The sequence below is a fragment of the Terrapene carolina genome, unplaced genomic scaffold (assembly GCF_002925995.2).
Source record: "Terrapene carolina triunguis isolate 2854851 unplaced genomic scaffold, T_m_triunguis-2.0 Scaffold38, whole genome shotgun sequence".
NCBI classification, from domain to species: domain Eukaryota; kingdom Metazoa; phylum Chordata; order Testudines; family Emydidae; genus Terrapene; species Terrapene triunguis.
This window is the reverse complement of record NW_020664389.1, coordinates 1,245,425-1,258,926: the sequence shown is the minus strand read 5'-3', so window position 1 is coordinate 1,258,926 and position 13,502 is coordinate 1,245,425. Positions and strand designations below refer to the sequence as shown.

At 46.2% G+C, this 13,502-nt stretch overlaps 1 protein-coding gene across 1 annotated transcript in view; it reads left to right on the top strand.

Moving 5' to 3' along the window:
- The window catches only part of NCAM2 (neural cell adhesion molecule 2), a 242,275-nt gene that overhangs the window by 162,468 nt on the left and 66,305 nt on the right, over positions 1–13,502 (top strand). The window contains exons 13-14 of the mRNA XM_024212344.1: positions 2,484–2,603; positions 8,664–8,785. Coding sequence (XP_024068112.1) covers positions 2,484–2,603; positions 8,664–8,785 — 242 coding nt within the window. The remainder of the gene's footprint in view (positions 1–2,483; positions 2,604–8,663; positions 8,786–13,502) is intronic.

The window sequence follows — 13,502 nt, the reverse complement described above, 5'->3', positions numbered from 1 at the left end:
GATCAGTTAACGTTTAGATTCTTGACATTAGGACTTAGAAAATTTCTTTTGCTCTTGACAAGAATCTTCTCTCTTTATAGATTTGTTAGTAAAACATTGTGCAATTTCCACAGCATGGCGAATGAATAATTTACATACAATGGGCAAGGGCGGACGCTGTGCTCTGTCTGAGGAGCACATGGTTCAGCTCACATTGTGGGGGAGCTGGTGATGGATGCAGACATGTCTGAAAAACTTCTCTAATACTCTTAGTCAGGAAGGACCTGGTGTGGACAGCAGGCAATGAGGGAAGCCCAAAACACATGCATCACAGGAAGGGAGGTGCTATCCCCCCGCCCAGCTTTGGTGCTTTGCTTAGCCATTGGCTGGGCAAGGGGCAGGACCGGCTCTAGGCACCAGCAAAACAAGCTGGTGCTTGGGGCGGCACATTTTTAGGGACGGCATGGCCGGCGCCAGAATGCCGCCCCTAAAAATGTGCCCCGGCCACCCTAGCTCACTTCCACTGCTGCCGCTGATTCGCGCGCCGCTGCTCGCCCTCCCTCCCAGGCTCTCAAACCTGGGAAGGAGGGGGAGATCCCGAGCGGCCATGGCGCGCGAAACAGCTGATTCACGCGCCGCTGCTCCCCCTCCCTCCCAGGTTTGAGAGCCTGGTTTGAGAGCCTGGGAGGGAGGGAGAGACTCCGAGTGCCCGCGGCGCGGGCGCCGCTTCTCCCCCTCCCTCGTAGGCTTGAGAGCCTGCGGGGAGGAGGCAGGGCTGGGGATTTGGGGAAGGGGCGGAGCTGAGGCAGGGCCGGGGGTGGGGTAAGAAAAAAACGGGGGGGGGGGCGGCCAAAATTGTTTCTGCTTGGGGCGGCAAAAATCTTAGAACCGGCCCTGGCAAGGGGGAATGGGGTCAGGTGACTGGCTGCCAGTTGCCTCCCCGCTTTGCCTCTTTAAATTATCTCAGGCTTTTCAAAAGCCTCTTACTCTCCAGTTCATTCCCTGCCCTCCCCTCTCCCCAGTTGTAGGTTAGAGGCTGTACTGCTTGTGATGCTGTGGCCTGATCGATCACCCATTTTTAGGAATCAGGAAGGAATTTTTCTCATAGGACCAAATTGCCATTTGGTTTGGTGGGTTGTTTTGCCCTTCTTGCAGTCTCCTGGAGGCACAGTTGGATTGGGAACAATAGGATTCAAAGTTCATACAGTGTTGTTAAGACTACTGACTTGTTGCAACTTGTAGCCAGTGTCCAATGTGGGTACAGGCTAAATGGGCCAGATCTCAGAGATAAATGAGACCTTGGATTTCATTGCTGGATCTTGCACATGTGGGGAGGAGGAGCCTGAAGTATTTGCAGAATGAAGTTCCCCCCCCGCGCCTTGTGGCCTCTGTTTCTCCATCCTTCTCATTATGTGGGGTGGTGGTGAGAGGTTTCACAGTTGTGCTGAGTCTATGGGATAGACCAGGAGGGTCCACCCCAAGTTGTTGTTTGGTTTGTGGCCAAAGCCCTGTAACTAGCTTTAATCAAATAACTCCGTGTTATGTTGGAGCTAGGGGTGAGCAGGGTAGTACCTCTCCCTAAGGTATAATTAATAAACTTGCAGCCTGCCATTTAAACCCATTCCATGTGTTTGTCATTCACTTGCTTACATGTCCCGCTCAATTTACAGCAGCTGATAATGGCCCCAAGGAAGGCGCTATTGCATCCAGTTTTCAACTCGATTTAAGGGAGCCCATGCCTCTTTTCCAGATCTGCATCTTCCATACAGGTGACCCGGAGGGTGAGGATGCCAGAATAACCACTGAAGCAGCCCCACGCCACCTGAGGGTATGTCTACACAGCAATTAAACACCTGCGGCTGGCATGGGTCAGCTAACGCACAGGGCTTATGTTGCAGGGCTGTAAAATAGCTGTGTAGGCATTTAGGCTGGAGGCCAAGCTCTGGGACACCACACTGCCAGAAGCTCCTAGAGCCCAGTATACAGCCCAAGTGTCTACACAGCAAGTTTTAGCTTTGCAGCACAAGCCTGAGTCAGCTGATGTGGGCCAACCATGGCCATGCCGGGGTCTTTTATTCCAGTGTAGACATAGCCTGAGTGTCCCTTCAGTGGGGACATCATCCAATGGTGTCCAGGGCAACTGTTTGTCAATGGAGTGGGGCAAAAGTGCCCCAATCTTACTGGGGAATCAGGCACGCCATCTCATAGAAATGTGAAGCACTACCAAGGTTTTTATATTTGCACTTGACTTCTGTAACTCCTACACTAATGTCCGCAGACGGTATAACTTATTTAATTGCAGCAAAATTTGTGTAGTAACAAAACCATTTGAAACTATTAGCATTGAACTAGATGAATATTTTTCACTTTTGTAAATAAAACATTGTAAAATTAGACTCCTAATTTCAAAGCAAATGAATTACAAAATGGCCTTGGAAATGTTATTATCTTAATCTATCATTTTGTCAATTTTTGTTTCATCGCTTTCTTTCCTTTCCTTTTAGCAACGGTTGTTCTTAGCAATCTGGAACCGAATACAACATATGAAATCAAGGTTGCAGCTGTAAATGGAAAAGGACAAGGAGAGTATAGCAAAATTGAGATCTTTCAGACTTTACCCGTTCGTGAGTAATGTCTTTGTTTTTAAATGAAAAGTTAGTTTATTTGTACTCTTGTCAGCCTATTTTACCTCTAGTTCAGCTCATAAATTCAAAAACGATTCACTCTGAGTAAAATGCACAGTTTACAATACCACATTCCCCTAGATTATGATGATCCCTGAAATCTCATTTTCAGGTCATTTGGATGACCCTATATTGGATAATTTCCAATATTTATTTATATTTATCAGAATATTAGAATAATCTTTAAATTTTTTATCCTAGAGAACATAATATTAAAGTTTATGAGCATAAATTCTGCTCTCATTTATACCCATGCAGTACCACTGACCTTAATGTGAACAGAATGTGGCCATTTCAGTAGACATTTTCCCCAGCAAATTATCCCTTGCCCCGTTCACTGAAATCCAGATCTCCTTTGTCCCCTGACTTTATTTATAGTATATATGTAAATTTCATGTAAACATATCCCTTTATTTAAGACCTGCTTGATCCGTTTTGGCTAATTGTTGCTACGTGAGTTTGAACATGCCCCACCAATGTCATTGGGGGGGAAGTCATAACTTTACATAAAATGATGCCACTCACATTTCATCACAATATTATTGATCAATGAATTATGAGTTTTAAAATGATACTTATAGGCATACTTTGTGCAAAAATTATTACAATAATGTGTAGGATGTGAATACAGGATCAATTTGGTCATACTAGGTCATTCTTAGTCCATGTCCCACACCTGAGTCCAGTGTTTACCTCCACCCAGGCTCTTCCTCCAGGATTCTCTTAGTTCCAGTCTCTGCCCCAAGTGTTAGGGCTCTTACCCATACCGAAATATGTCTTCTGGAATCTGGAGAGATCTGCCACTGCGACTCTTCTCCAGACACAGCAGGTGATCCTTACCAGGCCGAGATTCTGGCCTGTGGGACCCCTGGCTGAGACCAGGTCCTCTTGAAGGTCTTGTGGCTGCAACCCTCCATCTAGGAGGCTCCCCTCTCCAGGAGCTTCTCTTACAGGCTACCTGTGTTGGTAGGTTCCCCAGAGAGCTCTCTTCTTGGCTCCTTGCTCAGCCCTCTGGCTCAGGCTTCCCTTGGGGGTTCCCCTCAACAGGCGTCTCCTGTCTCCCTTTGGAGTCCACTCTGGCTGAGCTTGGGTAACCTTTATCAGGTCCAATTGTTTGTTTACTAATCAGCCAACTGTCAATTACCCCCAGAGAGGGACTTTGTCTAGGAGTCACAGGCAGACTGGGCCCTAGACGCTACCCAGTGATAGATGGCTATGTATAGTGTTTGTTCCTTTGACAGATAGTTATAGCAAAAGGCATATACTGTTGCCATTAGGCCAATTTTTGCCATGCTTATTCACACCGAGTAGGGTTATCACAACCTGTCAAGGGGTTACAACACCTAGGATACATAAAATCATGTATGGTTTGCAAACTCGCAAACATTTCAAAATACATTTAAAGTTAAAGTAGTTCTGAATAGCAGCAGCTTTTATATGACTGTTTATAATTACTTGGGGGCTGGTCCAAAGCTCATTGATAAAATTGGAAAGATTTCCATTGATCTCAGTGGGTTTTGGATCAGGCCTTTAGTTTGGAAATATTAATCCCTGTAATTTAAGGTATTTTAAATGCAGTCTGATGCCACAGTGATGGGTGCACTTTTGTTTGCAAAGCTATGGGGAAAAGGTTAAATAGATTTGTTAGTACTTTGATACATTTGTCTTTTCACTGCTAGTGAAGTCAGGATTGGTTTTGGTAGCAGTTTCATAGAAAGCTTTTCAAATTCAGGGTTGTGTGGTTCAGTTATATAGTGCAACTGTTCACAGCAAGTATGACTAATATCAGTGCATTCATTTCTATATCAAAGTAAATGAAGCTTTTGTTTAATACAATATATTAGAATACCAAATAGTATTAAACAACTGAATTCAAATTTAAATATATGGTGCTAAAAGGCAAGAACTGAATAATCTAACATACCATTTTTGACTCCTTTTTCTGTTGTCCCATCATGTGCATATTTCTGTTTCTTTTAAAAAATACTACTGTACCTACCTCACTACCCCAGGGTAGGTTCATATGCTTAATGTTTAATAAGTTTTTACATCAGTTATCTACATATTCAGAATAATAATTATTTTACGGCTACACTTCCCCATTTTATTACTTTGCTCTTACACTATCTTTAAACAGAGGCACTCTCAAAGTTCAGTGATCTGAACTATAATCTGCCTTAAAAGTACTTTTAAAAAAATACTGGCCTCTAGAGAATGACTTTACCACATGTTAAGCATTGGGGCCCTTTCTCTGGCTTGTCGGAGAAGGTGTGTTGCCCCTTTAAGGGCTAGAGAGCTACCTGCTTGGGAGTCAGGCAGCTCTATAACAGGGCAATGTGGGGACACTGACCCATGACCCCCACCAGGTGACTGGAAGAGAAGGGAATTATTTATGTCCAAGTCTGTGCAGCAAAAGATCCAGTGGTGAGCTGGAGCCGGTTCGCACCGGTTCGCAAGAACTGGTTGTTAAATTTAGAAGCCAGCGTAGAACCAGTTCCTAAAGGGGCGGACGGGTGAGCAAACTCCGGTCTGTGGGCCACATCCTGCCCGCGGGACCGTCCTGCCCAGCCCGCCTGAGGTCCCAGCTGGGGAGGCGCCCCCAGCCCCTCCCCTGCTTCCCCCCCCCCCTCGCAGAGCCCCAGCGCGCTGCACTGCCGGCGCCAGCACTCTGGGCAGCTCTGCAGCTCCTGCTGCTTTGAGCGGCATGGTAAGGGGGTGGGGCTGCGAGCTCCAGCGGCCGCGCGGCATCCTTACACAGCAGCATGGTAAGGGGTTGGATAAGGGGCAGGGAGCGGTTGGAGGGGGCAGAGGCTCTGGGGGGGCGGTCAGGGGACGGGGAATGGGGGGGGTTGGGTAGGCGTGGGAGTTCCGGGGGTTGTCGGGGTGGTGGTGGATGGGGTTGGGGCAGTCAGGGGACAGGGAGCGGGGAGTTGGGTAGGAGGTGGGGTCTTGGGGGGCAGTTAGGGTGGGGGGGTCTCGGGAGGGGGTGGTCAGGGGACAAGGAGCAGGTAGGGTTGATGGGTTGCGGGTTATGAGGGGGGCAGTTGGGGGAGGACGTGGGTTGGGGTCGGATGGGGGGGGAGACAGGCACCGCGCGGTTCGCTACTGGGTCTTCAGTGGCACTTCGGCGGCGGGGGGGGGGTCTTCACTCGCTCCAGGTGAAGTATCTGCCGCCGAAATGCCGCCGAAAACCTGGAGCGAGTGAAGACCTCCCACCCCCCACCCCCCCGCTGCCGAAGTGCCGCCGAGGACCCGGTAGGGAACCGGTTCTTAGGATTTTGGGAGCTCATCACTGAAAAGGTCCCCTTTTTACCTGGACCATTCTGAGCAGCTCCTACCCGTGGCAGTAGTTAAAATACCAGGTTTCTTCAGCACCTGCTGTGTGAGCATTACACTGGTTGCTTCTTTCTTGGTGGGCTGGGAAGGAATTTTGCCCTCACCAAGATGAAGTGGGTTTTTCACCTGCCCCACAGCAAGTTGGAGGCTTAGTGGGGGCAAAAAATGAAAGGTGGTTAGGCTATGAAGTCACAACTCATTATTTAAACTGGGGAGATATCCAGCGCAGGAACTCTGTGACAGGGCACTTTACTCATTGCTGGATGGCGCCTCCTCCTGGCCACTCTGGGAATTAGCAATGCGAGGTAGAAGTTCCTTCCTGCAGTTGCACCCCCTCTCTCCGTCACTTTCTCTTGGTCTGCAGCTCCTCTCTCATCCCAGGAGCTGCTGCTGCTTCTTTGTGACTCAGCCCTCTGGCCATGTTAGTAATTGGGTTCCCTTTTTGGGAACCCTTTAAAAGTCACTTCTGTCCACATGGCATCAGTTAGTCCTCATGCCTGCTGCTCTGACCCTGTCACTCCCACAGTGACTCAAGCAGTCTTCCTGATCCCTGCCAGTATCACTCTGCAGTGGTTGGTAGAGGAACCCAGGCCCACCCTCTACTCTGGATTCCAGTCCAGGGCCCTGTAGTGAACAATTAAGGTGTGCAGCTCCACCACCTTACTGGATTCCTTCCTAATGGCTTCTTCTCCCCTTCCTTCTCCCTTATCTCAGGGAGGAGGACAGCAGGCTTCCTCCCTGAAGCCTTCCACACTGTTGCTAGCCTCGTGGCTTTGTAGAAGCCCCACCTGTTGTCTCATAGATGAGCGTTCTTCTAATTAGCTTCCTCCAGCTTAAGTCTCCCCTATTTGCATCCTAATTGATTGATTGGGCGCACTTGGCCCCATTCAGCCCTCTCAGGGCCAGTGTGGGGAATATGTCTCATCACAAAGTCCATAGAGAATGGATATGGTGCTCAGACAGAATGAATTGGAAAAGAATTTAAAGGAGGTATTTTTTAAAGGAGCGAAAACAGGGGGGTGGTCCTGGGCTCCTATGATTGGTATATCAGGAGTTAACCCCCCTCCTTTTTTATCCCCTCTTACTCCTCATCCAACTGGGTGTGTTGAGTTTGCAGCAGCAAGTTGGCTGGGGACCAGGATGGGTAAGAGGAAGAGCTGCCAGCAGCCCTCTGGGTATATGTAAATAATTATGGAATTACCTGCACTGTACAATTTTATCAGTTGGATATTCCCAGACATTTAGGAATAAAGTTTCAGCCTAATTAAACTACATCCAGTGTCTCCAGTTCTTTTTCACAGCAGGCTCTCAAGAAAGCCCCAACACATTTCTAGCCTCTCTTCTTGATGACCTGAGAAAATCAGGTCTAAGACACTGGTTTTATTTTTACATTCACAATTGCACAATCATCCCACCCTTTTGCTCAGACAACCAGCTCCATTCTGTGGTGCAGAAAAGATATTGAATAGAGGTAGTTAATAAATGCTAATAGTGTTTCTTTTTTGTGGGGTGGGGGGGTTGAAAGAAAATATTTCCCCCAAATTTCCTGTGATTTTTTTTTTCAATTTTTCAATGAAAAACCCAGAGTTTAAAAAGTATTTTGAGTTCAGTTTTAGAAAACAGGTTTTCTTTCCCTTTTCTTGGTAGAAAAATTTGAAAGGAAAAATTGATTACTTTAAAAAACAAAAATAATTTGAAAAACAGCTTTCAGGCAAAACTTTAAACAGATCTAGTATTGAAATATACAAGAATCCTGCCCTCTGAAGCATTCCAGGAGTAAGTTTCTTTTACATGGCAGTGCCCTGTGGTTTTCCTGGAAGGGATCAGATACTCAGAATAAAGATATGATGGAACATGCACCTGCGCTCCAGCAGACGAAAACACAGCTCTCTCCTTTTAGCAATGGCAGTACACTTGAGTCCTGTATTTGTGCTCCGGTTTAAAAGTACTCTGATCAAAATTTCAGCATAAATATTCCTGTTATAGTAGAACCTCCTTGTAAGAAACAACAGGGTCAACATCAAAGGATGGGTTTATTATAAAAATAGAGTGTGTTTGAAGTAAAATTTCATACATTTCAAGATCTTATAAAATGCTTTTCTTCAAATTCATTCTTAATAAAATGATCGTATTGTATAATCTAAAAGAGCCTCAGGTTTGCTTTGGGACAGTTTATTGCTGCTGTTTATGACAGTTTATTGTCCGTTAATAATGATTTAGATTCCACCGATGGGACTTAAGCACATGCTTTAAGTTAAGGATGTGTATAATGATTTGCTGAATAGCATGGGATTACTTACGTGCTTAAAATTAACCAGCTGCTTTTCTAAATTAGTGCCTGCATAAGGAGTCATTTCTTAAACAAGCTAAATTTGAAAGGATAAGAAGATATCAAATCACAGAGACTGAGACTATTTTTATTCTAAATCCCTTTTATTTTTAATGTACAAATCTTTGATATGTTTTGTAACAAACGTGACAGCATTGATGCCAGGATGATCATTAAGTATCATGAAGTATGTTGCAGAAAGCTTGAAAACATCCTGTTTGATTATGAAGGTTTTGATTAATAATATTAATTAATCAAACAGTAGAAATAATACATATAAAAATAGAAATATTGAATTTCTCTTCTTCTCTGCCCCCTCCCCCCCCAATGCTCAGGTGAGCCAAGCCCTCCATCAATTCACGGACAACCAGGCAGTGGAAAGAGCTTTAAACTTAGTATAACTAAACAGGATGATGGCGGAGCCCCCATATTGGAATATATCGTGAAATACAGAAGTGTAAGTATTCCATTAATCACTGGGGAATGTTTTGATCTATATTATTTGTTTTGAATGGTGAGAAGAAGTTTCATGGAAAACATCAATACTTTGTTTTAAAATAGATTGCTTATTCACACAGCTGAAGAAAAAGAAATTTGTAACAGTTGTATATTTGAAATGTATACTAGTTATTGTTACTCCTTTTGATCTTGTTTTTAATGCCAGATTAGTATACTAAATGTGTGACTGAAAAGTCAGAACTGACAAGAAAACTTTCTGAGATTTTGTTTTATTATATGGTAAGTAAAAATGTTTGTTTTGTTTTCAAATCTAAAAAGTTTTATAAGATAGTATACTAAGTAAATGAGAGAGCTGGTATTAGATTCCACAGTATGTGATTAAAGAATATTCTGAAACAAAATAATTAGCCTTTTATGGTTGTGTTTATTTTTGGTGTTATACATGTATAAGGGCATCCTAATGTGCAAATGCAACTTAAATCAGCTTAATTGTTCTCTAGGTTGCCAGAACTACAGTTGGAAGTTGTCTTGCCATTGTGTATTTTCTACCTTTTCTAACTTTTCTATGCATTTAAAGTTTAGTTTAGAAATTCTGACCCACAGATAGATTGCAATGAGGAAGGACTTTCATATATCATAGTAAATGTACCAGCTCTTTAATAAGTAATTATATGATTCTGTTGGGTGGATGTCTGATTTGTAGTATTTCTTCTCAAATCTAGCAGGTTTAAACAATTCACTCCTCTTTGCCACAAGATCAACTCCTTTTTAATGATGTTTCAGTTTCGTTTACGATCATCCCAATATCTTTTACTAAGTAGGTTCTACCACTTATTACTTATTAAGTCATTTTCCAAGCCATTTATCCAGTCACTGTATACCTTTCCTATGGAGGACTGGACATCTGCCACAAGGAGGCACCAGCAATTAGCTTGACTGCCTCCTCCCCACACCCAGTCGGATTCCCAGACATCTTCTAATGCCATCTTTTATATCAGTTAAAAACATGACAGCACCTAAGTCGGACAGGTGAACCCCATGCTTCTGAAACAACGCCGCTGCCCCATATACTATACCAGGATGTGAAATTACTGTCCCTTCTATGGTCCCGAGGAATTTGGCCACCTCCCTGTTCACATACCTCCTTGCATTGTCCACCCTGCGGGGACTCACAGCTCCCTGCCAGACCCTGCGCTGAAGCATGTCTGGCCAAATCATGTTAACTCCTGGAAAAAGTTCAAGGATTAGCCCCAAATCCTCCTTGCTCTGAGCATTAGTTCCACCCCTTTAAGCATTTCCAAATCATTTCCCCAAGATGCACCACAATTATATCTGGGGGCTACTGATGGGCCCGCACAGCATATAGCATCGATATTAGTTGATCCTGTAACATGCCCTTCCTTGCATGCCAACTGAGTATCGCCTCATCACCGAAGGCCAGCTGCGAACCCTCGGGCAACTTGGACATGTGCCTATGGGCCCAAAAGACAATACTATGCCCACAGATCCACACCACCATCTGCATGACTGGTCGTCCAATATCTGTAATGAGATTACAACAAATTAATGATGACTTGCCACCTGAGGTCTTACATACGTTCAGTACGCAACTGAATGTCAACGCCTGATTGCCTCTGCTCCCATACCTGCATAAAAAGGGGACCTTTCCCCTTTGGCCATATAACCCTGTAGGCCTTCTAAGCCTGAACTGGGCAGATCCAGGCTCACCACCCTGCTGGAGGATCACAGATTCACCCGGGCTGAGTTAATCTGTCTTTGACCTTCGCAAGTGTTATATTATTGAATGCTCATGCCATTGTATATCCCGCAGTTGCAAAACCCTTCCTGTTGAGTCCCTACCAGACCCAGGTACTCGCTCACTGATCCTAAAAGCACCAAAGAATGCTGTCAAGAATGCAGCCCTGAACAAATCTGCCTCCTGTCCATTATGACATAGCCAAGGATCTGCACAAGATCCCTAAGTATGTAAACCACGATGGGACGACGGGAATCCACCCTGGGGCCACTGGTATGCGACCACCCAGCCAAAAACCTTTGAACTAAAAAACCACTGCAAGGATCAGGATAACCATTTAGCTTAATGACGAATGTAATGGCAGAGAGGTGATTTGAGATTGTGGAGGATGCCAGTTGACAGTTTGCCAACGACAGCATGTACTGCAGTACTTTTTCATCTCTAATGGGCCATATTGCTTACTGGCTTTCCTGATCCTGAAATTGCATGAAATCATTAAAACTTCTTTCACGGCCCTGCCACGTGCACTGAGCAATTGATCTCCGCACCACACTGACAACCATTCTATGCCAAGGTTTCATAGCACTAGTGGCATCTGCCTGGGTTCCCGGCTGGCTCCTGGTGCCAACTCCAGAAATCTGTGGACCTGAAAATGAGACAAGGTGTGTGCTGTGCCATTGTCAACCTCAGCGAGGTTATGAAGCAATGTAATTCCCTGGAGCCTTTCCAGGGGCCAAGCCTCAAGGCAAAACACATAAGTTGTGCACAGGCAATTGGTTGGGTGGCCCTGCACTGTACCCCCGAATTCCTCCTTGTGGAATTATAATCTTAACAACATGGCCAAACCTCACCCCTGACTTTAATTATTACTATTGTACATAAAAAGGATAAGCATTAAACCCAGCCCACAAATTTGACCCAACAGCCTTACTGAGGTAGTTCCACTGGAGGCCATAGCCTATTCTTCTGCTGCTTGAAGCTAGCCTTGGGGAAAACCCACAAGTTGTCCACAGGCAATTGGCTGGATGGGCCTGCCCCTGTACCCCGAAGTCATTCTTGTGGAATTATTGCCTTAACAACATGGCCAAACCCCACCCTTGACTTTAATCATTATTATTGCATATAAAGGGGATAAGAACCCCCATTAAAAGAAACCCAACACATACATTTGACCCATTGGCTTTGCTGGGGTAGTCCCACAGGAAGCCTTAGACCATTCCAATGCTTGAAGCTGTCCCCTTGCACCGGCCTGCCTTCTGCCACCCACACACTGTTCAAACAGGGCCTACCTGCAGAAGGCATTTGTTCTACCCTGCGTCCTGTACCTCCCCTCACCATTGTGGCAGTAATGTGCTGTATGAGACCCAAAACATGGTTTGCATGCATGCCTGAATGTACAGATGCTGCAAAAGTCACTGCATAAAGAAATGTATGCCCGTGAATGTATTGCATGCCCGCCCAATTATATTTATATATCTAACAAGCCGGGAATCTCTCTGGGTAAGCTTCAGCTGTAACACAAGCATAGCTAAAGAATGCAGCCTTAGCAAGACACCTCTCCCATGGCTGTCCCCATGTTGGAGGAACTTAATTAGCCTGCATCAGCCGTGCAATACCCTGCATCTGCTTACACTCTGCATCTGCTTATAGGCCCAGACAAATTGAGACAGTTTCTGGCTAGCCCATGTGATTACCCCCCAAAACCCAACCAAATGATGGGGTAAGCCTCAGAGGAACCACTAGTGTCCACAGTCCTCACCTTTGCCACATCATTTTCGTACTGGACCCTAAACCACCTCATGTAGCTCTCCCCAAAGCAGATCCAAACACCTCTGCAATTGGGAACCTTTATCCATTGTTGATTTAACTCACTCCTGCCCTCTGTGTCTGCCTCATCTCCTGCAATCACCTGAGTGGAATGTCCTAGATCTGGGCGAGCCATTACACCTTGTAGGGCCTGCAAAGCTGTGGAAACAATCTCAGACACAATAACCCTGATTACTTGTATCAAATCCCGGCTGACTGTCCCACCATCAAACGCAGCCAGCTCACTTGCCTGGGTGAGTGCTTCACCTTGAGCCCCCCTTGCCCAAGCCTGATAGGCTGCCCTTTGATATGAAAGGCACTATCCCAGGCTCCCCCAGTCCCTCACCCTTATTGCAAGGATCCTCCTGTCCTTGGCTCACACTGGCCCAAATCACTGTACTCCGTCTGCCCTGTGCAGGGTTTGATTCCTCCCCAATTCCCTGTCCCATCGACGCTAATTGGGAGGGAGAAGCAAAATTCCACCCCCCTGTTGTCTCCTGCCCACAGCAGGTAAAACCAGAAACCCTGTTCCCTAAACCTCTGTGCACTGCACAGCTGCTCTGAGAGGGGACTACACTCCCCCTCCCTCTCCTCGTCTGTATACCTAGGGACAGAATCTGACTCCGAGCTGCCTCCCTACTCAACTGCACCTCCCTTTTGTGAATTCACTCTGCTATGCTTGCCTCGCCCGCCTGAACCAGGAGAAAGGGAGAATTAATCCTCCCCCTGTTCCTCCCCACTCTCATTTTTCTGTGTCTGCCTGCAGGGCCAGCCCTAGGGCAATTCCACCAATTCCCCGGAATTGGGCCCCGTGCCTTAGGGGGGCCCCATGCCGTCCCGAAGGAGCTGCCGCTGAAGTCCCGGCGCTGTCTTTGGCGGCACCTCAATCTCTGCCGGGGAGGAAGGTCCCTCCGTTCAGGGCCGGCTCCAGCATTTCTGCCGCCCCAAGAAAAAAAAAAAAAAAATTGGGGGAAAAAAAAAAAGTTCAGCGGCAGGTCCTTTGCTCCTAGAGGGAGCGAGGGACCTGCCGCCCCCGAATTGCCGCAGGTGCCGCCCCTCTCCCTTGGCCACCCCAAGCTCCTGCTTGTTAAGCTGGTGCCTGGAGCCGGCCCTGCCTCCGCTGTAGTGCCGCCGAAGGCACTGGCAGCTGATT